The sequence below is a fragment of the Thamnophis sirtalis genome, unplaced genomic scaffold (genome assembly GCF_051295495.1).
Source record: "Thamnophis sirtalis isolate CommonGarterSnake01/CBP01778 unplaced genomic scaffold, rThaSir2_p1.2 scaffold_3, whole genome shotgun sequence".
Taxonomy (NCBI): domain Eukaryota; kingdom Metazoa; phylum Chordata; class Lepidosauria; order Squamata; family Natricidae; genus Thamnophis; species Thamnophis sirtalis.
In genome coordinates, this window is record NW_028261383.1 from 14,121,632 (window position 1) to 14,148,524 (window position 26,893).

Below are 26,893 nucleotides of genomic sequence, written 5' to 3' on the forward strand. Positions count from 1 at the left end.
ACACTAAATTATATTTGGGCTGACGGAAATACCATCCCAAGGAAACATAAACTGAGTTTTGAAATATACACCAACAATAATAGAAAAAGAAAGGGCGAGAGGCGGAGAGAAAGAAAGGAAGACGGGGGGAAGAAGAAAGAGGAAGGGGGAGAAAGAGAAGGAGAGAGGGTAGGGAGGGGAAGAGGAAGAGCAGGAGTAGGAGAAAGGGAAGGGAAGAAGGGAGGAGAAGGAGAGAAGGAAGAGAGTAGAGAAGGGAGGGAGGGAGAAAAGAAGGTGTTAGGAGGTGTTACAAAAGGAGGAAGGGGTGGTAAATAAAGCAACCCAAATTGTACATTATAACTTGTTAAATGAAATAATAAATGTATAAGAATTATAAATGTAAAGAAGAAGACTAATTATGTGAATGTATACTTAAATGGTATGTAAGAGGATAAAAAAATAAAAATTCTTTGAAAAAAGAAAGTGCTGACTCATACATGAGGCAATCTACGCTAGGATTGGCTCCCGTAAGTATAAAGGGGGCGTTTCCCTTTTTTCCCTCCCTTTTTTCTTCTCCGTCTTCTGTAGGTTGTTTTAATTTGCCTCACGATATTCCTGTGTCCCTGACTATCTTGCGTTTTTCTTTCTGGGTGATGGCAAAGGCGGCTGTAAATTTGAATAAAAAATATATATTTATTCATATTAAAAAAATACAAATTTGTGATAGTGACTTCATCTGGACAGGTGCTAAGCAATTCCTTGACAATGCAGATGGATCCAACGTTACTTTTTTCCAATCAGTTCGTGCTTAGAGAGCCTTTTTGGTGGGAGACCAAGAGGAGATCCAGCTGGCAACCACCAAAGCTCTCTCAAAATGCCTCTTTTTGATCAGTACTTTTACAGAGCTTCCTGATCATGTTATGGCCAAGCCTTCATTTCTGCCTACTTGGAAAACAGAGCAACTTCTCAATCGGAGGGATCTTCCACTCAGCCAGGTCTTCTCATCCTTCTCACTCTTTCGAGAGTTTCTCATATCAGCTGTTCCTCCGCTCATAAGAACAGCCCGGCCCATCCTCCTCAGCTTATTTCTCGGTCCTCTGCAGCGTCATGAGTTGCTCATGGCATTTGGAGTCACAGGAACAGATACACACTTCTCAACTCATGGAGCCTCTGATCCCTACTCTGAGTGGGAGTCAACATGTCAAGCGGAAAAAAACCACTCACTTTTTCCTGCTTTGTAGCCATCTTCATATTTCTCTGCAAGGAAAAAAAAAATCAGTGAAAAAAAGAATCCGTCAGAGATCATCCAGTCTCTCCCTCTGTAGGGGGAAAATCCCCAAGAGAGGTCTTCACAGTTGTTGAGTCACAACCTCTCCTAGCGATAAGCAGACACAGGAAAAACTACAGCAGGGGTGTCAAATTTGCATTGTCACATCGTTCGTCACGTGACGTATCACGTCTTTCCCCTTCGCTAAACCGGAGTGAGTGTGGCCAGAGCATGACGCATCCGGCACATGGGGCGCGAGTTTGACACCCCTGATCTACAGACTATAAACATCTGATTACAATTACAAACATCGAGAGCGATCTGCTGCCTCCAAGATGGAGGAGAAATGGGGGAAGCGAAAGCACCCAATTTTCATTGAAATCTGTATCTGCTGCCCTGTGACTAAAGCTTCTGAGTAAGACAGAAGTGTGATGCTTCCTCATAGCTCAGAAGAAGACAGGACTGTCAGAACCTCAAACTCAGCAGAGACTGGAGCCCAAAGACGGCTGGGGATAACAACACCCTGCTCAAGCAGGAGACCCTATATACCATTTTAGACAAATGGTTGTCCAGTTGCTTCTCCAGTGTTGGAGCACCCACAACCTCTGAAGGCAAGAAAACAGAAGGAAGCCAGGAAAAAGCCCCCCCAAAGGGCTAGATTTGAGAGGAAACTCCCCATCTTCCTTCAATCACCCAGAAAAAGATACTTACTGAAGAATAATACTAGGATCCCAGCAATCGGACACGCCAGGACAAGGGCAGCCACAACGCAGCCGATGATGAGCCCCAGGTTGGATTTTGAATTGGTTGGTTCTGAATTGGGAGAAAGAGAGCAGATCATTGAAGGAGAACCCCAAACAATCTTCCCAAATAAGGGAGAGACTTAATGCAGCCCAAGGACTGGAAATCCCCAATATTAATAAGTCTAGGGGTCTCAGCTTCATATCCTTCTAACTGTAGCATGAAGATGCCTTGCTAACCGTTTAAAAGACATGTCCTCATGATACTGCCTTCTTCTCACACCAGCTCAGCATGAAGGCAGCTGATATATCTCTTTAGTTGTTAAGTTGTTTAGCTCAAAAACAGCAATTTGCAGTCTTGTGACTCTCAGCATTTATAGAAACAAAAACTTCAACAACACAATCATGTTATCTCTATCTATGGTTCATCTGTCTATCCATATATCTATATATCATCTATAAAAACCACGGAACAATAAAGTGTTTGCTTTTTATAAGCTGTTCTGATATAACTCTGGGTGGAATTGGGCATTTTTCCTTACATTTGAATGTTTGCATTTTATTTTTTAATCTCATTTATCATTTATTCTTTTTTTTAAAAAAAGCAGGTATAGAGTTTTATTTTGTTTGCCTCTTGTAAAAATTAGAGCCAGTTGGGTCTAATAGTGATGAAACCAGGCTACAAAGCAGGAGGCGGTGAATTGTAGTCCGGCTTTAGCGATAAAAGACAGCTGGTGACCTTGGACCAATCTCTCCCTCTCTCTCGGTCTCTCTCGGTCTCTGTCTCTCTCTTGGTCTCTCTGTCTCTCTCTCTCTCTCATCCCAATCTACCTCAGAGTTGTTGTTATGTGGGAAAATAGGAGGATGAAGGTGTGTTGGATATTTATTTGCATCCTGCATTTATTACTTGTAAAAGTAATAAAGGCAGGATGTAAATAAATACCGTATTTTTTGGAGAACAAGACGCACTGTTTCCCCCCCCCCCTTGAAAGTGGGTGAAAATTTAAGTGCATCTTATAGACCAAATACGGGCATTTTTGGTCTCATGAACACCCGGTTGAGGAGGGGAACTTCAAATTTCTTTTTCACAAAACTCAGGATTCCCATTGAATAGCAGTCACGGAGCTTGTGAATTGATACTTAGTAAAGACACCAAAGGGATATTTTATTGTACCTGAAACATCCGCATAAACATTTTTAGTATCATGGTGATGACTATCAATAAAAGATTGATACTGGGTGCTGCTCTCCTCACTACCCCTGCTATACACTCCCCCCTGCCCAAATTTCTTTGGTTCCCCCGATGAGTGAGATACAGTTCACCAATGATCTGTACATACAAGACATGAATCCTATATTTTTTACCAATGGGGTCCGTGAATGTCTTATTTAATGTCGGTACTTTAGCCAGGGTTCCCCAACCTTTCCAGTTTGGTGGCCCAGAGCAGGGAGAGGGAGGGAATGGTTTTGTGGGAGGGGTACGTGCAGGTGCATGTAGGCGCGCCTGTGATGTTCACAGCGATGCTCTCATGAGTGAGGCCACAAGCACCTACAACCAAGCTACTGCAAGTGGGGCCATGAGCACCTGAGACGAGGCTTGAGTGGGGCCATGAGTACCCACAGCCACACTCATGCATGTCGGGCTGTGCGTGCGCACAGAGGCACGTGCACCAGCCAGCCACTTATGCGGCCTGCTGGCGGTTACCTCGCGGCCTGGTACTGGGTCATGGCCCATAGAATGGGAACCCCTGCTTTAAGCTGAAACGGAATCCAGACAAGGTGGCTACCCCTTTCAAGGCCGTCCCAGCTAGCATTGACATGTAGCTTATCAAGACACTTGGGACTGCGTAGGTCAAGACACGGGCATTAGTCAGTCTCCCAAGTTTATTGAAGGCCTGTTCACACTGCTTTGCCCACTCTGCTTGAATTGACTCCCAGGACTACCTGGGTCCCTTATCCTGGTAAAGTTGACCCAAACTGTCAGACACATCCACTTCTTCCTCATTCTTCAACAGATCATGGAGAAAATGGGCTATCTTCCCAAATCCTTCAACAAATCTCTGATAGTTTGAGCAGAACCCTAGAAATGATCACAGTTCAGTCACATTTTGGGGCCTGGGCCAGGAAGTGATGGCCTCAAACTTTGTCGGGTCGTTTGATATCCCTTCTCCAGAGACGTGGCTGAGGTATGTGGCAGATGGTCGGTAAAACTGGCATTTCTCTAGAGACAGTTTCAACCCTTCTTCATGGAGCTAGTCAGAACCTTCTCTGTGTTCTCATGTTGTTCAAGAGTCTCACCAAACACGATATCGTCTAAGTACACCAGCACCTCTATCAGATTCATGTCTTCTACTGGCCTTCCATAAATTGCTGAAAAGCTGCTGAAAACCCTTGAGGCATCTGATTGAATTCATAGAACCCCAAGAGGCAGATGAAAGCAGTTTTCTCTTGATCATCTGGATGCATGGGAATCTGGTGGTAACCACTTCTCAGATCCAGCACACTAAACCACTTTGTCCCTGATAAGCAATGTCTTCAATCCAGGGGGTGGTATACTTCAGAGTTCCCCAAGCTTTCTGGGCTGGGGGCCCGTAGTTGGGAAAGAGGGGAAAGAGGGAATGGTTTTGTGGGAGGGATGGGTATGTGTACGCCTGCATGTGTGCATGAGAGTACACGTTGCTTGCATAAGTGGGGCCAAGAGCGCTAGCAATGCTCAGGCGAATGAGGCCCCAAGAACCCTCAATGCTCTCATGAGTGGATCGAGAGTGCCTGCAATGCTCGTGTGAGTGAGGCCTCAAGTGCCCACGACGCTTGTGCGAGTGGGTCAAGAGTGCCTGTGCTCCTCATGCGAGGGAGGTCGAGAGTGCCTTTGATGCTTGGGCAAGTGAGGCCTCGAGCATTCATGATGCTTCCCTGAGTGAAGCCAAGAATGCCTGACAGTGGGGTTGTGCACACACATGCATGCATGCACATTAGCCAGCCCCTCATGGCCGACTGGGGAATAGGTCACCACCCAGTAGTGGACCACGGCACACAGGTTGGGTACCCCTCGTGTACTGATCCGGAATGGCCCTCTGATTGAGGGCACGATAACCTATGCACATTCTCAGACCACCCATTCTTCTTCCAGACCACTACTATGGGAGAGGCATAGAGGTTCCAAGATTCTCAGAGGGCCCTGGTCCTCTTCAACTCCGCTAGATGCTCTCTGAGGTCATCTAAATGACTTAATGGAATCTTCCAAGACCTCGCTCAGAATGGCTTATCTTCCTTAGATGGATTAGATGTTGGGTGCTCCTAGCACACTCCATGTCAAATTCATCCTTCGAGAACAGGTGTCGCCGCCTCTAAAGTTGGCCTCCAGGCCCCTCCAGCCGCTGTGGGGCAAACTGTGTGTTCTTCAGGCAGAGCCAATCTATTGAAACCTCATCCTCAGTTTTTCCCCCTGTATCAGGCGGTACGACAGGGGTTGCCAGACTCACTTGTCTCAACAATGTTTGGTCCTTCAACCTCACAGGGAAGTCAGGAACATTCCAGATTCCGACCAAGATCCTCCCTTAAGACTGCTGCAAGGCCTTCATGGAGATCACCTCTGGGATTATCTCCACCTCAACATTCTCTCTTCTGGGATCAGCTTCTCAGTTGGGTCTCACACTGGGGCCTTCTGTAGTTTCCAAACTAGGTCAGACTTGATGGTTTGGATGGCTTTCTACAGGTATGTCTGTGGGGCCCAGTACCCCCATAGTAGTAATAATAGATCACTTGCTTTGCCAGTTTCTTGGCTGAGATGAAAAAGCCTATCCCCCTCATTGGCTGGCCTAGCCCAGCTTCCACTCAAGTGTGAACCATTCTTGCTGTCTGTGAGGCGCTTGTTAGGGAAGCTCCCCATTGGGAGAGTGAGTACGTTCAGAGATGTGTTGTGAGAATTGTGTTGGAGAACACACAAACCGGCATACAGAGACACTGCAGTTTAAACAGGCTTTTACTTTCTTGGAAATAGAGGTATCAGAGTCCATCAAACAGTCCAAGTCATACACGGATAAGACAGTTAGTCATCGACGTCTTTCAGTTAAGGGATAATCCAAATAACATAGTCCAGTACCATATAATCAGTCCGGTACACAAAGTTTGCTAACACTTGCAAAACTTACAATAGCTCATGGCACTCAGATCAGATCAGCCCAGCATCTAACAAACAGAGAGAGAGCTAACAGTCGTTCTGGCTCCCTCTTATGGCCGATTGAGGAAAACGGCAACCAATCACATTTTACAGTATGATTTAAAGAAACAGGTATAGAATTGTTACATGGTTTAGTTAGTTTAGTTTAGTTAACTAAACTAACTACATGGTTTATATATTGCCAACCCAACTGTTAGAATTATATTCCTAATAGCGCTCATCTCCATTTTGGGGATATTTGGGCTTCCGTAGAAGTGAGCCAGGCATACTCACCTCCAGTTCTCCTCATTCCTGTGCCTCATGGTGAATTGGCTGTGGCCTCTTTAACTTCCTCACCACTTCTGTTGCCCTAAATCTTCTCCCCTCGGCCAGGGTCTTCAGCCGATTCCAAACTGGGTCTGAGAATTAAAACACCCCATGAAAATTGCTTCATCCTGGCCCATTCCACTTCAGCTGGCTCCATCCCCTTCCTCTACACAATCTGACACAGCAACCTGTTCAAGCGCCTGATGTACTTGGGCTGCCTTTTACCTCCCCTCTGGTACATTTGCTCGAACCGAAGCAGCAGGCTAGAAACTGTTTTGGCAGGCCTGAACTCATCCTGTAGTAAACAGAGGTATAATCATGCACTGTGAATTGCCTTCGGCCGAGTGTTAAGCTTCTAATGGTTTCGGCAGTGGGACCCTTCATGCTCTTTTCGCTGCTTCGTTTGGGTGTCTGATACATCCCATTCTTCACCTGTTCCATCCAGGCTTTGTATTCTTCTTCCCCCTCTGGGATTGGTTGTATCCCCGAAAAGGCATGAAGTTTCTTGTACCCAGACTTCGCACAGTGGTTACCAGCCTGGGCAGACCATGTCCTTGCTGCCCTTATGGTAACCAAAGTACCGTATTTTCATGACCATAAGCCGCACCGGGTTATAAGCCGCAGTATCAGTTAACGTTAATTTTTCAAACTTTTTTCATATATAAAGCGCACCGGGTTATAAGCCGCACGTTTTTTTTGCAACATTCATCCGCGCGCGCAAACAAACAAATTACTAATGAAATCGCAACATCTGCCACTCCTCGGACTCCGCACTACATGATACACACCCCCCCGCACCGTTCATCCAGTAAGGTCGGGGAGGCGTTGGGCAGAATTGGGAGGGAGATTTTCAAAGAAGCGCACCAAATATCTCCCGCAAACTGAATTGGCTTTAATAAAGCAATTACCTGCTCAGCTTTAGTTCCCTTTGTGAAAGTTAGAATCCGCAGCTTGAACCCGAGAAACTATTAATCCTTCTCCCATTAAGCGCTATTCCATCGGACCTCCCCATTAAAACCAATCGGAGAAGAAAGCCTGGGCACTGGGGAGGGAAACTGCTCAGAGGGTGGAAGGAACGGGAGGCAGGAACAGGCAGGAACTGAGGGGAAAGCCTGGGCGCTGGGGAGGGAAACTGCTCAGAGGGTGGAAGGAACGGGAGGCAGGAACAGGCAGGAACTGCGGGGAAAGCTTGGGCGCTGGGGAGGGAAACTGCTCAGATGGTGGAAGGAACGGAAGGCAGGAACAGGCAGGAACTGAGGGGAAAGCCTGGGCGCTGGGGAGGGAAACTGCTCAGAGGGTGGAAGGAACGGGAGGCAGGAACAGGCAGGAACTGCGGGGAAAGCTTGGGCGCTGGGGAGGGAAACTGCTCAGAGGGTGGAAGGAACGGGAGGCAGGAACAGGCAGGAACTGAGGGGAAAGCCTGGGCGCTGGGGAGGGAAACTGCTCAGATGGTGGAAGGAACGGAAGGCAGGAACAGGCAGGAACTGAGGGGAAAGCCTGGGCGCTGGGGAGGGAAACTGCTCAGATGGTGGAAGGAACGGAAGGCAGGAACAGGCAGGAACTGAGGGGAAAGCCTGGGCGCTGGGGAGGGAAACTGCTCAGAGGGTGGAAGGAACGGGAGGCAGGAACAGGCAGGAACTGAGGGGAAAGCCTGGGCGCTGGGGAGGGAAACTGCTCAGAGGGTGGAAGGAACGGGAGGCAGGAACAGGCAGGAACTGAGGGGAAAGCCTGGGCGCTGGGGAGGGAAACTGCTCAGATGGTGGAAGGAACGGGAGGCAGGAACAGGCAGGAACTGAGGAGAAAGCCTGGGCGCTGGGGAGGGAAACTGCTCCATATATAAAGCGCACCGGGTTATAAGCCGCACTGCCGGTTTTTGATCAAATTCTAGGATTTTCAGTGCGGCTTATAGTCGTGAAAATACAGTAGGTGTCTCTTCTTGGGTAAGAATGCCTTCACTAAATATGTGACCTGTGGGGTCAGGTGTAACACCCTTGCCCTGATGTCCTTAATCAATTGAAGGCTGTCACACATACCCCAAAGCACTTGGGGAGCCTTCTTTTCCACTCCAATAACATAAAAGAGTGGGAAGAGCCCCAGTTTGTCTTCATGTCTACTTTTGATCTGGGCAGAGGTAGGATTCAGCCGGACTGGTAGCTCCGACAATCAGCTCAGGAGCGAACCGGTTCGCTCTGACAATCAGGAGAGCCCACTTGCCCGCCCCTGCACTTTACTTACCTACATCCTCTCAATTGATTTGCGTGGCAGAGTGGATTGCTGTGCCTCAGCTGTGTTACTCCCCAGAAGTAATGTGGAAGGTAAGTTTTGTTAAAACTGTGCATGTACGCAGAGCTCGTGCTAGGCGCAGGCGGAGCACATGCGTACAAAGCACGCAATCACTGAACCAGTTGTTGTCTCACCAGTGGATCTGGGGCATGGACCCTCACTGCCTGTAGAATTCACTCTTCTGGCCAAGTATCCCCAGAGATGTTGATTGCTACACTTGTCTCTATCTCACTATTCTGTTCCTCACACCACATAGTGATGGCGGTGGAGTCCATTGCTTTTTGCTCACGTCCCTGGATGGGATCACACACACATACCACATGGAGAAAGGCTAGAAGGAGATTCCGGACAACCCCACCCCCCCCTTTGTAGCGCCACCCCTCAAAAGGCCGCAAAAGTCCCACTCCTTCTGTCCCTTTCTCCCAAGTAACTTATTGCTTTTACGCTCTCAGTCACTGATAGAATGTCCTAGGGTCTCTGGCTCTGATCGCTCACCCAGGCACTTCCACTTGCCCAGCTCAGTTCATCTCCACTGTCCTTCGGCGTGTCAACTTGCCTCTGCTTCCTTCGGGTGTGTCTGGTGCACCCTTTGGTCACTGGCCCGTTTTCTCGCCTGGATTGGCTCTCCTCTGCAGCCTCCTGGGGTGTCTGGTCACTGGATCACTCTCTCACATGGATTGGCTCTCCTCTGCAGCCTCCTGGGGTGTCCGGTCACTGGATCACTCTCTCGCATGGATTGGCTCTCCTCTGCAGCCTCCTGGGGTGTCCGGTCACTGGATCACTCTCTCGCATGGATCGGCTTTCCTCTGCAGCCTCCTAGTGCATCTGGTGACAATTATGGTTGCTGGCTCCTCTCACCCTTTCTCTCTGGGTTGGCTTCGCTTCTTCTCTCTTGTTCAGCTTTGTGCTCTCTCTGTCTCTCTCTCTCTCTCTGTCTCTCTCTCTCTCTCAACTTTATTCTTTTTTTAAATATATTTTTATTTTCAAAACAAACATACAAATCCTCCTTCTTTACATACTGTAGAAAGTGTATCAGTTGGTTACAAAAGGCTTTCGTGCATCTCTTCCACCGTCATCAAATATAATTCATATTAATTCTAATTTCTTAACTCGGATATTTATTACATTACCATCATCATACCTCCACTTTTATTTGACTATGATTATTTAAACATCCTTCATCATAAAATATACCAAGATTTAATACATAACCACATACTGGCATTTCATTTACTTAGTTATAAAATCCTCCATTAACATTAAATCCTCATATCCTATTCTAGCTAAACATCCATAATATTTAATACCAAAATTTTCTAATCCTCCTTTCCAAATCCCTCTTTACCATTTATATCCAATTCCCTCATATTGTACTCATAGCATGTATATAATTTATTATCATTATCCTTTCTTTATTTGACTATAACCTATATTATAACATTTCCCCCTAATAATTAAAACTTAGCTGTGTCTAATTTTGTTCCTTTTATTGTTATTGTTATTAATAACCTTTATAGTACAAAAGTATTTCTAACCTTCCATTCACGGGTAATATTCAATATTCATATCCAATTATTGTTTATCATAACAGTTCAACATTGTATACATTACTATAATTATCATTTTTTATTTAACTATACCTATTGTCACTAAATTTAACTAAGTTTAGCTAGTTTTAAATTATACTCTTCCATCTATCAACCTGTATCTCTCCAATAGCAAAACAATCTTATGTCTTCTGCCATTTGTGGATCCAGTCCTCCAAACATCCTCTTGATCAAATCTGTATGGACTCCTCTTAGCAGCTCCTTGCTTGTAATACCTCTCATGTAATCTTGACACCCTCTTTTTGTTTCCTTGTTCAGCTTATATTTAATTATCAGCAGTAATATCAAATATTTTGCAAGTAGTATTTCATAGTCCATAAATTCTTTAATGTTTTCTTCTTCTTCTTCTTCTTCTTCTTCTTCTTCTTCTTCTTCTTCTTCTTCTTCTTCTTCTTCTTCTTCTTCTTCTTCTTCTTCTTCTTCTTCTTCTTCTTCTTCTTCTTCTTCTTCTTCTATGTCCTGTCCTTTGAAATAAATTTTCTCTCCATTTAATTCCTCTTCCAATATTCCAGTCCTTCCTCCCTCAGAAATAAACCACCATGAATATCAACCAGCTCAGTCTCTTTATATTCGTCTTCCATTTCAGTTTTTTGAATTTCAATCTTCTTATTTTGTATTTGAAAAACATCCTGTTTTTTTCATCATATTTTGTTGTTAAATGCACCAAATAATCCAATTTTCTCTCAATTCTTTCCTCTATATCCAACAATCTCTACAGCGCTAATAATACTCCTCGGAGATTCAAAGACCCTATGGACACCATGTCCATACACAGTTATATTTTTTCTTAGAAGGTCAGGAAGATTAAAACACACACTCACAAGCTCTCTGTAAGCGAAAACAAACTTCAAAAGGACAGCTGTAAAATCTTATCAGATCTTAAGCCAAACGGCTAGGCAACAAAAGCTTGCAATGTCGTAGTCAAAACAATCAATCTGTAGTTTGCAGACAGTCACCAAGAAATGTTAGAAGAAAGCTTAATCCATCCATTTGAAAAAGTTTTGCTTAGATTCAATTCATGTAAATAACATTTAAAAAGTAAGATAACCACTGTCCAGAACCATTACAGTCCGTTTTTTTAAAACAATAAAAGTTTCTCACCAGCTGGAAACACTTTCTCTTTCCACATCGTTCCGTTCTTAGGCTGCCCTGACTTTGTCAGTCTTGACAAAAGACTGGAATTTTTATTACCAGCTTGAAGAGTTTTCCTTGCTCTCTTGGAGATTTTGCGATATCCCCGAGATCAGCAAGATGTAATCTTCCTATTCACCATCTCTTCGGGAGGATTTAGGTCCATTGGGACCCCCCCCCCCCCCAACAATAAAAGTGTCGACTGCGATCTCAGAGCTTTGAGATCGCACGTCGTCTCGTCACGGCTTCGGTCCCGCCCTCTGATCAACTTCATTCTTGTTCTCCCTCTCCCTCTCTCTGGCCCCATCACCTCCCATACAGAACCACCAATCAGGGATCAGGAGGCAGGGTGGTGACAGGGCAAACTGACAAACACTTCCTCCCAGTGGTGGGATTCAATTTTTTTTTTACTACCGGTTCTGTGGGCATGGCTTTGTGGGTGCGGTGTGGTTTTGTGGGCATGGCTTTGTGGGTGTGGCAGGGGAAGGTTACTGCAAAATCCCCATTCCCTTCCCACCCCATTAACCTGCTTTCCAGTTCTGTTCTCCTGTTCAGGGCAACAAAAGAAGATCACTGGGAGGCGGCAGGGGAGGGGCCAGTCAATTTGCCGGTTCTCCAAACTCCTCAAAATTTCCGCTACTGGTTCTCCAGAACCTATCAGAACTGGCTGAATACCACCTCTACTTCCTCCTCTCTACTTGCTATCCACACCTCCTCCTCCTCCTCCAATGTATTTTTGCCTACGTCTCCACTGTCTCTTTTCCCCTTCATGCTGCTTCTCCCCTTTCTTTACTCTTCTTCTTTTCCTTTGTTCTTCCTTTTCATGCCACACACCTCCTCTCTTTATAGCCCCCATTTCTTGAGCTGCCTCTTCTCCCCTAATTTCTGGCGGGTCTCTTCTCTGGTGATGATCCGCTGGACGTACCACTCCTGCATCCATCCTGAGCACCCTGGTCACTTGGTGCCGCCTCCCAAGATGACCCCAGCCAGTTGCTGCTGATCCAATCAAGCCTCGGGGTAGCCACAAATAAGCCTCTCACCCTTTATAGCCACATCCAGAGGCTCCTGCAGGCTGTCGTGCTCCACATGGCACCGATAGCGGCCCCTCTCTTTCGGATCGATCCGGATGCTGAGCCAGTAGTGGTAGGTCCCATCCGAATTGGGGGCCACAAACCCTTGGAAGGTCTCTTCCAGCCAGACTTCCCCATCCCTTGTCCAGGAGGCATCGATCTCCCTGGGGTAGAAGCCATGGATTTTGCAAATGTGTGTCTCCATCCCATCCTCAGACTCCATCCTGCTGCTCATTGTCACCACTGGGGTCTCTGCAAAAAAGGCACCCACAGAATTAACACTGAATTTCCACACCAGCTGACAGAATAAGTAAACTCGTCTTTGATTTGTGTCTTTTTCCAGGACTGCCTAGAAAATGTACACAATTTTAGCAAAGAAGAAAAACCCAGAGCTGCTTGAAATATTTGCCACCCCACCACTCAAGGCATCTCTTCACCTTTGGAACTGAAATACTACACAGTGGTACCCAGAGGTGGGCTTGAAAAAATTTAGCAACTGGTTCTCTGCCCGGTTGCTGGGTGGGCATGGTCATGGGATGTGTGGCCTACTCCGCCTCCTGCATCACAGCAGAGGGAATTTTCACCCCAGGTTCTGAAGGCTTTCCTCAAGCCTCCAGGAGGGCAAAAATGGCCTCCCCCCACCGGATCAGGAAGCTGGAAACAGAACCATTTGGGGACTTCCGGAACTTCTGGGAGGCTTGTTTTTCACCCTCCCAGGCTCTGGAGGCTTTCCTCAAGCCTCCAGGAGGGTGAAAATTGTCTCCCTGTGCTCCAAGAGCTAGCGCTGTCTGAGGACGTCTCCATGGTCATGTGGCTGGCATGACTAAACACCGAAGGTGCACGGAACGCTGTTAACCTTCCCACCAAAGGTGGTTTCTATTTTTCTACTTGCATTTTTAAAATTTACATGATTTCGAACTGCTAGGTTGGCAGAAGCTGGGACAAGTAACAGGAGCTCACTCCGTTACGTGGTGCTAGGGATTCGAACTGCCGACCTTTCTGGTTGACAAGCTCAGTGTTTTAGCCACTGAGCCACCGCCTCCCTCCAACAATGGGCCTACGAGCTATATATTACTTAGAGCAGTGGTCTAACAACCCAGTAACAGACAGCTGTTACTGGGTTGACAAAATCAGAAACGAGGAGGTGATAAGCCGCCTGGGAAAGCCAAGGGAAATCATCAAAACCATTAAAAAGCCAAAGTTAGAATATTTTGGACATGTGATGCGACACCCGGAAAAATACGGCATACTTCACTAAATCCACCCGGGAAAGACTGAAGACAAACGAGGTCCAGGCAGAAGAAAAACATCATGGCTACAAAATCTAGGGGACTTTTTCGTGCAGCTGTTGATAAAAATAGGATCGCCAACATGATTGCCAACGTCCGATGGTGGATACGGCACAATAATGATAATAAGTGGTCCCCAACCTTTCTGGCATGGCAGCCCAGTGGGAGGGGGAGAGGGAATACTTCTGTGTGAGTGGCAGGCATGTGCCTAGCTCCATTTGCAAGAGCAATGGATGTTCAAGTCCACCGTTTGTGCAAATGGAGCTTCGCCCGTGAGCACAAGTGCTAGCCGCCTGCGCAATTGGGGCTCCACGCACAAGTCCGAGCGTCCGCTGCTCACACAACTGGAGCTGCGTGTTGCATGCTCGCCCACCACTCCCGCGACCCAGTTCCAAACAGGGCCACAGCTCAGTAGAAGGCTGTGGCCCGGATGTTGGGACTCCCCTTGGCCAGTTGAGAGTCATGTGGACTTCAACTCCCAGAATTCCCCAACCAGCAAAGCTGGTTGGGGAATTCTGGGAGTTGAAGTCCACACATCTTCAGATTGCCATGGTTACGAAACAGTAGCTTAGGACCTCATCTCATGCAATATAAATCCAGCACTGTATTTCTCCTCCCCCCTCAGGGGACGCACCTGTCCTCAGCAGCGTCTCCTGCCCGTAGGACAGGTACTTTTCCAGCCACTTAATGCACTCCTCCTCCAGGTACTCCTTATTCCTCTGGGACCACTGCACATTAGCATCCCAACTCCTCTGGGTGACCTGGGCCTGGGGGACGGGAGCCACCCAGGTAAGGGTCTCCTTGTCGAAGCTGATGAAGGTCCTCCCGTCGTAGCCATACTGCATTAACCCTCTTTTGCTCTCGTCTCGCTGGAGCGCACAGCCATACATCAGCTGCCATGTGTGAAACCCTGAAGAAAAAACAAATCGCAGAAAGGGGTAAGGAGGAGCCCCGAGGGTCCCCCTCCGCAGAAACCCCCACAAAAGAGGCTCACCTCCCTTTCATCCCACCAAAGGTAACTGCAGCAGGAAGTTAAGCTATTCCATTGCTTAATGGTTATTGACACTCAAGACTTTCCATCCCCTGAAATCGGATTTGTTATTGTTAGTTGCGAAGTCGTGTCCGACTCATCGCGACCCCATGGGCAACGCTCCTCCAGGCCTTCCTGTCCTCTACCATCCTCCGGAGTCCATTTAAGCTCACGCAACCAGGACTGCAGACCAGCATCTCCCTTTCTTTATTGGGTGGGGGGCTTCCCTCATTCTTCCCCCCCACAATACCCCACATGCCTCCAATAGGCAAGAGATTAAAAAGAGGAGGAACGCTATTCACTTCCTTCTTCTAATGCCATGATGCCAAAGTGACACGCAGAGTCATGTTGCCTGGCACACATTGCCCATCCCTCTTCCAGGTTTCTTGCACACATGGCCTTCGTGCATGCAACAGTGCTGGAAACCCAAAAGCTGAACTTCCAGTTTCCAGCGTGCACATGTGACCAGCCAGCTGATCATCACACATGCATGCATACATGCCAGAAACTGGAATTCATTTCTTGACGTGTGCATGCCCCCTAAGCAGCTCCTCATCCGGGTTGCAGTTCTGACGGGCGTGTGTGCATGCTCCCTTTTCAGCACTCAGTGCCAAATGCATGCCCTGTTCTAATGCATGGTGGGCACCTATGCCCTCTTTATGACCTGTGGACTTCAATGAGCCAGCCAGATTTCTGGGAGTTGAAGTCCACAGGCTGTAAAGGTGCCACAGTTGTCCCCTCCCCCACCGCCTTCCCGGTTCTAATCCAATTGGTTGAAGGAGAAAAACCTTGAGAATGATGAATACAGGTCTTACAGATGGATTATTTCTTCATACACCATCTATCAACCGCCACACCCGAGGCCCCAGGGGTCGATTCTACTTTCACTCACCTCCATTCTGCTTGTAGCGGTTTTGAACTTGCCTCAGATCCTCTTGCAACACCTGCTGGGTTTCATGCAAGATAAAGCTTCCTTCCTTCCAATAGTTGACATCCTCATTCTCCACCTGCCTCATCCAGTCAACCTTTGGCACCTTCTTCTTATTCTGGCTGTCATAGTAAGTGATGATCTGGTTATTCAGATAGCCCACCGTGATGAACTGGGGCAGCCCCTCACCAGGTTCGGATACCAACATGTACTTATAGAGCAGAGTGTGCTCGAAAGAGCCTAACAGGGAAGGAGGGAAGATGAAAAAACAGAGGATCTTCAGTTCTGGGCATTCTGTCAGGCCTACCCCCGCGTCAGGAAAAACAAAACTTTTGGGTTGAATCAAAAGAACTTTTACTGAGATAAAGTGGCTGCAGTAAAGTCAGGCGGAATCTGAAGTTCCCACGCAAAGCAAAAGCAATTATTTCAGTTTCCCAATCCCAACAACGCCCCCCACCATCAGCCAATATACTGCTGAGAAGATGTTTTGAGAAGGCTGATAAGGGTTCACGCTCAGTGGGGTGACAACCTTGGAACCTGACAAAAACCTGCTGGGAAGGAGTCCTCTCTGTCTCCAAAGACTGTCCCCTTCCCTAATTCCCAGGCACACAGCAGAAGTGGAAAAATCCCAAGCATATCCCCTCCCCCTCCCAGCACAATGGCAGGACACCAGAATCCAATGGTGGACCTGACCCATTCCTCCAATCTTTCACCCAGTGCCCTTCAAACCAGAGGGCCATCATCTCCGTGCTTCGAATGCGGCTGGTTGGAAAGAAAGATTCTGTTTATGGATGAACAGAACCAAAAACAACTTGTGGTTCTGGGACAGCTGACCAAATGGTTGAATTAATGAATGACTCTTTATAGGTTTCTGTGACTTTGAAGTGCTGTTCTGAACTGTTCTGGGGATTGTGCAATGAAGGGGTTTGTCTCTTTTCCTAAATGGTGGTGGGTTAATCTTCTTATGTCCTAAAACGTCATGTCCTGTCCTTCTTAATCCCATCACCCTGGAGCTGAAAATGTTTGGTTTATCAATAGATTGGTCCAGGTTTCTTAATGGGCACAAATACCCATTTCTAAAGACTTCTTGCATTTGTTGGTGGCTGTTTTACTATGCAGGAAGCTCAATTTCTTCCGTTGGAAGAAATGTCCTTCTGGGTTCACTCCAAAGACACCGGAGACAAGGAGGCTGCTTGGAGAGATGGTTTAATGGACAGGACCACACAGCTGGAGGTCCTGAACAGAAAAGGGGGGGATGTTCACCCAGATGTTGGGTGAAGAAGAAAAGAGAGAAAAGAAGGGGCTTGCTGGGTTTTTTATACTCTCTGTTCAGCCCCATCTCTCTGTTTCATGTTCCTGTGTAAGAAATGTATTCTGATTGGTTGTCAGACTCCCATGAGGCCATGTAGGAACAACTCTCTAGGCTGTGTTTTGAGTGCAAGATTGGTTGAGTTCTCAGGTGCCATGTGGTGAGTTTCTGTAGAAGGTTAATCCCATCTTTGTTATGTAGAGTAAAGTAGCTCAGGACCCCTACAGGCCTGTTGAGAAAGGTGCGGGCTATCAAGAGTGAGTCTGTTTCCTGCCTAAAAATATGTTTCTTCATTTCTGATCCCGGGAAATATAATATTCTGCCTTTTCAATATTTCGCAGGATATTTCATTTTTTCTAGGAGAGAGGTGGGTGCTAACTTCCTACACTTCTTTGGGGAAATACAATATTCAACCTTCTACCTTTTTTAATATTCTTCAAAATATTTCATTCTCCAGGACAGTGAGTAAGTGCTGAGTTTCTACAAGGTTGATCCCCTCTTCCCCGGTGACAGTCCCTCAGATGTCAGAAAACTGCTATCATGTTAGTCCTGCTCTTCATTAGACTGCACCGGGGGGGGGGGTGTTCCTGCCAGTTCTAACCTCTTCTATAGAAGGGGTTCCACAAATTGAACCGGTTCCAGCTCCCTCCCCCCTCCGCCCGTCCGCACATCATCAAGATGAAGAGTGAGAGAAGGAATTCTGGGAGTTGAAGTCCACAAGTCTTAAAGCTGTCAAGTTTGAACACCCCTGGGGTTTTATTTCTAAAGGGTTAGGGGTGCGAGGGTCTTGTAACTTGAGAGCTTTAAGACTTGCACACTTCAATGTTAGAGTTCCTGAGCCAACATTTTGGTTGCTAAGCAAGAGCGTTGTTAAATGAGTTTCACCACATTTTACAAGTTGGCCACGCCCACCCAGTCACATGGCTGGCAAGCCACTCCCACCCAGTCACATGGCTGGCAAGCCACTCCCACAAAGCAGGCTACACCTATAGAAGAGGTTCTAAAAAAATTTGAAACCCACCACTGGACTAGACATACCCAATTCGCACAACCATTTATCCTAAAGTTTAATGTTGTACAATAAAATAACTTTATGCGGGAAAAACAAATGCAGCCTTTGTGTCTAATGTTCTGTACCATGTTAAGAAAAAAACCCCAGAATGTCCCTTTTGGGGGAAAGAATGAGTTGAGCCTTGAGGAAGTGGGATGGGACAATTTTCTACGTACCGTATTTTTCAGAGTATAAGACGCACCTTTTTTCCTCAAAAAACAGGCTGAAAATCTGGGTGCGTCTTATACATTGAATACAGCATTTATTGCCTCCCAAAGCCCCGCCCCCTTCACCAAATTGGCCGCACATACCCTTATGGAGGCTTTCAGAGAACTCCTGGGGGCTGGGAGGGCAGAAATGAGCAAAAAATGCACTGTTTTTTGCCCCCCAGCAGCACTCTATAAGCCTCCTTAAGGCTATGCATGCATTTTTTTTTTGACGGGCCATTTTTTGCTCGTTCCCCCCACCCCGAGCACTCTGCATGCCCCCCCCCCAGGCTATTCATGCCTTTTATTTGGAAAAAAAAAAGAGAATTACATTGATCAAGCGCTGTGCCAGCAGAAACAATGTCTTAAGGTTTGTCCGCGATTTCCTTCTCCAGCACATGGATAAATACACCTGGAAACATCTACCTACCTACCTACTCTCTCTCTCTCCCTACCTATCTACTGTATTTCTCTCTCTCTCTTTCTATTTCTCTCTCTCTCTCTCCCTCTACCTACCTACCTACATACATATACACACTCTCTCTCCATACCTAATGTATTTCTCTCTATATATATATCTCCCTTTATTTACCTACCTATCTACCTCCTCACTCTCTCCCTATCTGCCTACTGTATTTCTCTCTCTATTTCTCTCTCTATCCCTTTATCTACCTACCTACCTACTGTATTTCTCTTTCTTTCTGTCCCTCTCTATCCCTCTATCTACCTACCTACTTTTTTTTTTTTAAAAGCCTCTTCAAAACCTTGGTGCATCTTATACTCCGAAAAAATACGGTAGTTGCAGCCCATTTTGTTTTCAACACACAATTCTTAACTGTGATACCAAAACTACAGCGGTCCTCTTTCCTTCCACAAGGTGGCAGCACCAAAATGAGTACTGTTAATTCTACACACTAAGCAGAGTGTAGAATTGTTTATTTTCTCTCCCCTCCAGAATTGCAAATCTATATTCAAATTTCAGACAAGGATCAATTTCAAGAGAACTGAGAACTTCAGTAGTATGTTAACGAATACTGGCAGACACCAGTACTAACTTGAATAACAGAGTTGGACGGGACCTTGGAGGTCTTCTAGTCCAACCCCCTGCTTAGGCAGGAAACCCTATACCACTTCAGACAAATCCAATCTCTTCTTAAAAACTTCCAGTGTTGGAGCATTCACAACTTCTGGAGGCAAGTTGTTCCACTGATTAATTGTTCCCTGTAGATAAGAAATTGCAGAGGGGAGGGGAGGAGTATCAAAAGTGATTAACATCTGGCTCACATCTGAAAGGACATGTGAAAAATAGAGAGAGAGAGGGAGAGAGAGGGAGGGAGGGAAAGAGAAATAAACAAACAAACGAATAATGAATGCTAACTCAATTCACAATACTATTTTCTTCCTAATGATTCAAAATGTTGATTCACCTCAAAACAGCTCATCAATCCAGAAATATCTGCATCCCAAACCAACACTTGTCTTAACGATTTACTTTCAAAAGACATTCTCTCATCTCACCCTGTGGTAGCCCTGTCATTAGAATGCAGTTTAATTCTGCCGACTTCCAGGAGTTCAATCCTGACCAGCTCAAGGTTGACTCAGCCTTCCATCCTTCCGAGGTGGGTAAAAGGAGGGCCCAGATTGTTGGGGGCAAGAGGCTGACTCTGTAAACCACTTAAAGCAGGGATGTCAAAATCTCAGCCCACGGGATGGATGGATCACGTGCTGGTCATGGTCTCACATGCGCGCACACACACACAATTCAGCAAAGGGGGGAAAAAGTTGCGTTACAGTCACCTGACAATGACATGACAACGTGAGTTTGAGACCCCTGACTTAGAAAGCGCTGTAAGAAATATTTAAGTCTAAGTGCTATTGCTATTTTCTTTTACCATCAACCCAAAACCATCCCTTTCTGCTCTATGGCTACGGTGAACTGAAAAATTGGCCACAAAAACATATGCAATATTATTATTTGATATTTAAGATGTCACCAAACCTTTGGATCTCAGTCACAAATGACAAGGCTCAAATGAGCAAAGCTATTAAAGGTAGTTCCTTGGCTTATTTCGCCCAAGATTTTTGTTGCTAAATGAGGCATTTGTTAAGTGAGTTTAGCCCCATTTTATGACCTTTCTTGCGACTGCCGTTAAGTGAATCACTTCAGTTGTTAATAATGCAGTTTTTAAATAAAACTGGCTTCCCCATTGACTTTACTTGTTAGAAGATCACAAAAGGGGATCACATGATCCCAGGACCATTATAAGTATGAGTCAATTGCCAAGCCTCTACCTTTTGATCAAGTGACCATGGAGATGACACAGTGGTTGTTAAGTGTGAGAAATAGCCATAAGTCACTTTTTTCAGTGCCGTTGTAAATTTGAACGGTCACTAAGCAAATCGTTGTATGTCAAGGACTACCCGTATCCAGCTACAAATTTTTAATTCATGCCCCTGCGGCTACGATTGCTTATTGACTACGATTGCTTATTATTAAAAGAAAATGCAATGAAAAAGGCAATAAATCAAATAAATAATTCCATGAAAATACTCTGAAAGTACAGTATATACTGTATTTTCGGAGTATAAGACGCACCTTTTTCCCTCAAAAAAGTGGCTGAAATTCTGAGTGCGTCTTATACACTGAACACAGCATTTTTGTGGTTGCTAAGAGTCGGCCACAAATTTGATCACGCAAAATCAACCAACCAACCAATTAGCCTTGAAGCAATCCAGCAGCAACCGAAGGCAGGACAGGAAGCAACGGATGGAAACTAATCAAGGAGAGAAGCAACCTAGAACTAAGGAGAAACTTCCTGACAGCTAGGAAAATTAACCGCTTGTGGGAGCTACTCCACTCTTGAGGCATTTAAGAAGAGATTGGACAGAAATTGTCTGAAGCGATATAAGGTTTCCTGCCTGAGCAGGAGGTTGGACTAGAAGACCTCCAAGGTCCCTTCCAACTCTGCTATTCAGTTACAACAGTTTCATAATATATGTTGGTGAAAATTCTCTGTCATCCAGCCAAAGTCGTTAGGAAGTTGAGTTGTGGCAACTGACTCAACTTTTCTTTTCCCCTTGACTACAAATGTTTCCTGCTTATCCAAGTAGTTTTTTCCGTCTGACGAGGCTGGTAGGGAGGACTCCATATATGTCCTCTGTGGGGAATGGGCTTCCATATATGTGTACTAAGGGTGGAAAGTCTCATTAGATGAGCAGGCAGAGAATCAGATAACATTGGGAATGTTCCAAATCCTACAATCCTTCCCCTTTATTAAGTGTAGCTTTCCTGTCCCAAAGGAGCAAATTTTTCAGGAGGCAACTGGACTTTCTTGGGTTTTTTTCTTTTGAAGACGTTTCGCTTCTCATCCAAGAAGCTTCTTCCGCTCCAACAGGATGGTGGGGAATGGAAGGATTGATATTTCATGCAACACTTGCATCCTTTTAGAGCAGTGTTTCTCAACCTTGGTGACTTTACGTCCTGTGGACTTCAACTCCCAGAATTCCCCAGCCTGGCTGGGGGATTCTGGGAGTTGAAGTCCACAGGACTTCAAAGTCGCCAAGGTTGAGAAACTCTGTTTGAGAGGGTCGTTGAAGGCCTTGGAGGTTTATCTGTGTCCCCAGGGTTGCTTTCCTGGTGAACCCCTTGAAGTGGTCTTAATCTTTCTGGGGACAGCCCATAAAAAATGGGGAAGCAGCTCAAGTCTGAAGCTCAGGCCTGAGGAGAGGGGGGTGCAGCTGGTACATTGTTCCGGGGCCCATGGAGCTCAAAGGGTGCCCATGAAGGGGAAAAGGAGGATTCACTTACTTAACCACCATGTGATTCTCTTAATAACTGCAGCTATTGACACAGGGGTCAAAACACTGACCTCATGGATTTTTGGCAAAGCAGTGCCCCCCCCCCCCGTAGCATGAGGGGGCCACAATTGGGGGCATCACACGTGCATGCGTTGGGGGGCAGGGGCATGCGGGGGTTATGCACGCATATGCTGGGGTGTCATGTGTGCAAACACAGGAGGCAGGGCCCATGTGCAGGGGGGGGCTCATTGCATTTGGGGGGGGCATATTAGTCTCGTTCCAGCACTTAATAATCCTCTCGGTGGAACCTGCTGAAGCCTCCCCATTTCTATTGAGGGAAAAGCTTTCCACTTTGGGGGGGTAAACAGAGGATTCCTTCACTCCTCTCTCTCAAACCTTCCCTGCCCAAAATGTGAACATCGTGGTCCTCAAAACAGCGTCCCCTTTTCTTTTCACCGACGAAGCTTACTTGGAAAAGCGTTTCCAAGCCAAAAGGGAAAAGAGAAGCCCAGTTCCCATGGTTGCCCCCTCCTTCCTAAGGGTGGGAAAAGGCAGTTTGCCCCCAAAGTCATCCAAATTCCTAGCAGCTTCCCAACTTCTAGTCTGGTGCCTTAAAAAGAGCCGAGGTGGCGCAGTGGTTAAATGCAGCACTGCAGGCTACTTCAGCTGACTGCAGTTCGGCTGTTCAAATCTCACCGGCTCAGGGTTGACTCAGCCTTCCATCCTTCCGAGGTGGGTAAAATGAGGACCCGGATTGTTGGGGGCAATATGCTGACTCTCTGTAAACCGCTTAGAGAGGGCTGAAAGCCCTATGAAGCGGTATATAAGTCGAACTGCTATTGCTATTGCTATTAACTACGGGGTTCAGTCTCCAAATTTGGCGACTTTTTAAGACTTGTGGACTTCAACTCCCAGAATTCTGGGAGTTGAAGTCCACATGTCTTTAAAAAGTCGCCAAATTTGGACACAGAAACACACACACACCCGCACTAAACCACACTGACACTCTCCGAAGCTAAATTAGGACACGTGGCTTTCCTCCCACCACCGGACGTCTGTCTCCAAACATGATAAACTTTTAAAGACTCGTGGACTTCAACTCCCAGGCTGGCTTAAAATAATTCGGGGAGTTGAAGGCAGTCCACAAGTCTTAAAAGTTTGCTAAATTTCAAGTTGCTAAATTTGGAGATCCTTGAACTAGATCACACTTAGGAAAGCAAAAAACCCCCAAAAACCCGTTTCTGAAGAAAACCATAGAAAACCACAGGGAAGTGCCTGAGAAATCATCGGAAAGCAAAGGGGGATTTTTACCCTTTGGACGGGGTTAATTTCTCCCTTCTCCTCCCCCCATTTCCCCCCCACAGAGCCTCGCCTAGCTAAGCACACTATACGCGATCCGTTGCCACAAGACCAGCTTTTCCAGCTTCCTCCCGGATCTATTTATTATTATAAACAGGCGGTGCCGGATTAGGAGCCAGGCGGATCTGTAATAAGCGAAGAAGATCAACATCTTACGAGGCAAATAAAATGATACATTCTAGGATCCAGCGCTGGGGATAATGGGATATATAAGAACAGCAGGCTCGGATCCAAGGAAGACAAATCCCGCGCGCTTCTCCTTTAAGGAAGCTCTCCAAGCAGAGTTTCTCCACGGGTTCTTTGCCTGCATTCACACGGTCGCTCAATAACGGGGGAGGGAGGGGGAGATTGCCTGAATAAATCCCGCCCAGCAAAAAAAAACCGGTCTGTTAAAAACCCGGCGCCCCCCAAAAAGGGCTTACCGGAGGGGACCCCCAGCAGGAGGAACGTCAGGACTTCCAGGGGCGCCCGGGCAAACTTCATCGCGTTCCCATGCGCGGATTTCTCCTCGGCTCCGAAGACTCCTGATGCAGAGAGGGGAGAGACTGGTAGCCAGGGAAGGACGGACGTTTTAAAGCAGAAAAGTTGCTCCGCCCCGAGCATTAAAACAGAGAGTGAGAGAAACGAAAACGAAACCAAATTGAGAAAAACACCTGCCAGCGAAAAAGGGGGGAAATCAGAGGCAGGGAAGGCGTGTAGGAAGTTAGCACCCACCGCCCTCCAAGAAAAATGGAATATCCTGGAAAATATTTAATATATAGCAATAGCAGTAGACTTATATACCGCTTCATAGGGCTTTCAGCCCTCTCTAAGCGGTTTACAGAGTCAGCATATTGCCCCCAACAACAATCCAGGTCCTTTTACCCACCTCGGAAGGATGGAAGGCTGAGTCAACCCTGAGCCGGTGAGATTTGAACCGCTGAACTGCTGATCTAGCAGTCAGCCTGCAGTGCTGCATTTAACCACTGCGCCACCTTGGCTCTTAAAAGGCAGAATATTCTGCTTCCCTGGATGAGAAAAGGAGAAGCTTGTTTTTAAAGACAAAACAGCTCCCTGCCCCGCCGGCTTTCAGCTCCACGGGTGATGGTAAAAGAGAATTTAATAACTAGACAGATTATTTGGGTATTAAAGTTTCTTTACCCTGTGGAATGGGAAAAAGGAATGATTACCCTTAAGATTAGTTGCTCTGTTTGCTTCCCCTAACTAAAACAAATGAAACAGGATATTTGTACCAATACCCCCTGTGGGGAGGTAAATGAGTAATAAATGTCATGTCTCTGTTTTGGGAGATTGTGTACGAGGTCTACATGACACAGGAAAAGAGTCTACGTGACACAGGGAGGCCAGTACTTTGGGATGATCAATAACTTGTCTAAGAGTATAAAGACTGTTAACAACGGCCCTTCGGGGTTCAGATTTTTGCTTGACCAATTGCTCCTGAACCTTTGCGCAAATAAACCTTTCCCGCTGGTCTTGTCTCATTTTCTGCAACAATGGGATTAAGACATGGCCCTTAGGACAGGAGAGGATTAGCCCTCGACCCATCTCACCACGGGTTACCTGGGGTGATTCCATCACCCAGCAAGGCTCAACCAAGCCTGGGATACAGGACAGCATACAGTGTTGCCCCTGCATCAGAGGAGGTGTTCAGTGGAAATTTTGAGTAGCTGGGAGAACTGGTAAATAAATACTTCTGACACCACCCCCGTCACCATCCATTCTCTGTTCCCCCCCTCCCAATTGATGGGGAGGGAATGGAGATTTTACAGTATCCTTTCCCTGCCATGCTCACCAAGCCACGCCCACAGAACTGTAGTAAAAAAAAATTGAATCCCGCCACTGCCCTGCATGGCCCCAGGGGAGTCTGACAACCAATCAGAATCCAAGCTCAAATTCAAAAGCCCAGAGAGGGCATAAAACCAGAGCACTCTCAGCATCTCTTCCCTCCCCCCCCCCCACACCTCAAACCATGTGGTCCTCCTGTCCACCACTAAAAACCATCTTTCCAAGCAGCCTCCATGTTTCCAGTTGTCTGTCTGCCCACTTGGAACTGAACCCAGATGAACGTTTCTTCCAACAGGGGGAAAACTCAAAATATCTGTGGTTAAGTGAGACAATTTGTTTAAATGAGTTTGGCCTCATTTCTTGCCCCAGTTGTTGAAAGTGAATCACTGCAGGGGATAAGTGAGTAACCTGGGTGTTAAGTCAATCTGGCTTCCCCATTGACTTGGCTTGTCAGAAGGTCGCAAAGGGGGATGGGCGGACACCGAGACACTGCAACCGTCATAAATAGGAATCAGTTGCCAAGCATCTGAATTTGGATCACATGACCATGGGGGATGCCGCAAAGGCCGTAACTCAGAAAAAGGGTCATAAGCCATTTTTTTCAATGCTGTTGTAACTTCGAACCGTCGTTAAATGAACAGCTGTAAGTCAATGACTGTATTCTAGATCAGGGGGTCTCTAACCTTGGCAACTTTAAGACTTGTGGACTTCAACTCCCAGAATTCCTCAGCTGGTGAAACTCACTTAACAACGCTCTTGCTTAGCAGCCAAACTTTGGGCTCAACTGTGGTCATAAGTTCTCTTTCTTTCTCTTCCTTTTTTTCTTTCTTTCTCTTCTTTTCTTTCTTTCTCTTCCTTTGTCTCCCCTTCTCTTGCTTTGTTTCCCTCTCTTTTCCCTCTCTCGCATTCTCTCCCTCCAGCTCTTTCATTTCTCTCTCTCCACTTCTCTCTCTCTCTTTGTTTCCCTCTCTCGCATTCTCTCCCTCCAGCTCTTTCATTTCTCTCTCTCTCCTTCTCTCTCTCAACTCCTCCTCCCACTGCCGCCACTGCACAGTGAGGCAAGTAGCTGGCTGTGCAGCACAGGAGAGGAGAGCACCCGTTGCTGGATGCAGGGAGGAGAGCTCCAGTTCTCCTGTGGAGTGCAGGAGACTTGGACTTAATCTTCGTAAATGTCAACGTCCACAAGGCAGTGACCGTTGCATTGTGAAGGCCAAAGGCAGAACGTCACGGATTACAGAGTTGTTTATCCGTGTGTTGTCCTGCCATTGGGTTCTCAGCTTGTTTCACGGTTCCGTCGCCACGGGAACCAACACTCCCCGTTTATCCGGGCTTGTGACCGGCTATGGTTTCCCATAGGCTGGGTTGAGTGCAGGAGAGCCCTGCACAAGGAGAGCCCTGCACAGCGCAGGAGAAATGGAGCTCTCCTCCTTGCATCCAGCAGCAGCTGCACTCTGGGAGGACAGGCAGTGTACATGTGCAGTAGCCCCAGGGTATCTGCCTGGCGCCTCCCCTCCTGGAGCACCGCCACCACCGCCCCTCTCAGCCCCAGAACAGCGGCTGCATCACCACCAAGGC

At 46.7% G+C, this 26,893-nt stretch overlaps 1 protein-coding gene across 1 annotated transcript in view; it reads right to left on the reverse strand.

The window, feature by feature from the left end:
- Positions 1-24,073, reverse strand: part of LOC106545552 (major histocompatibility complex class I-related protein 1) — a 37,844-nt gene extending 13,771 nt beyond the window's left edge. The window contains exons 1-6 of the mRNA XM_087711290.1: positions 23,956-24,073; positions 15,775-16,050; positions 14,487-14,762; positions 12,534-12,815; positions 1,958-2,059; positions 1,204-1,236 (exon numbers count right to left, since the gene is read on the reverse strand). Of these exons, the coding sequence (XP_087567416.1) occupies positions 1,204-1,236; positions 1,958-2,059; positions 12,534-12,815; positions 14,487-14,762; positions 15,775-16,050; positions 23,956-24,016 (1,030 nt within the window). The 5' untranslated portion in view covers positions 24,017-24,073. The remainder of the gene's footprint in view (positions 1-1,203; positions 1,237-1,957; positions 2,060-12,533; positions 12,816-14,486; positions 14,763-15,774; positions 16,051-23,955) is intronic.
- Between the last annotated feature and the right edge of the window lie 2,820 nt (positions 24,074-26,893).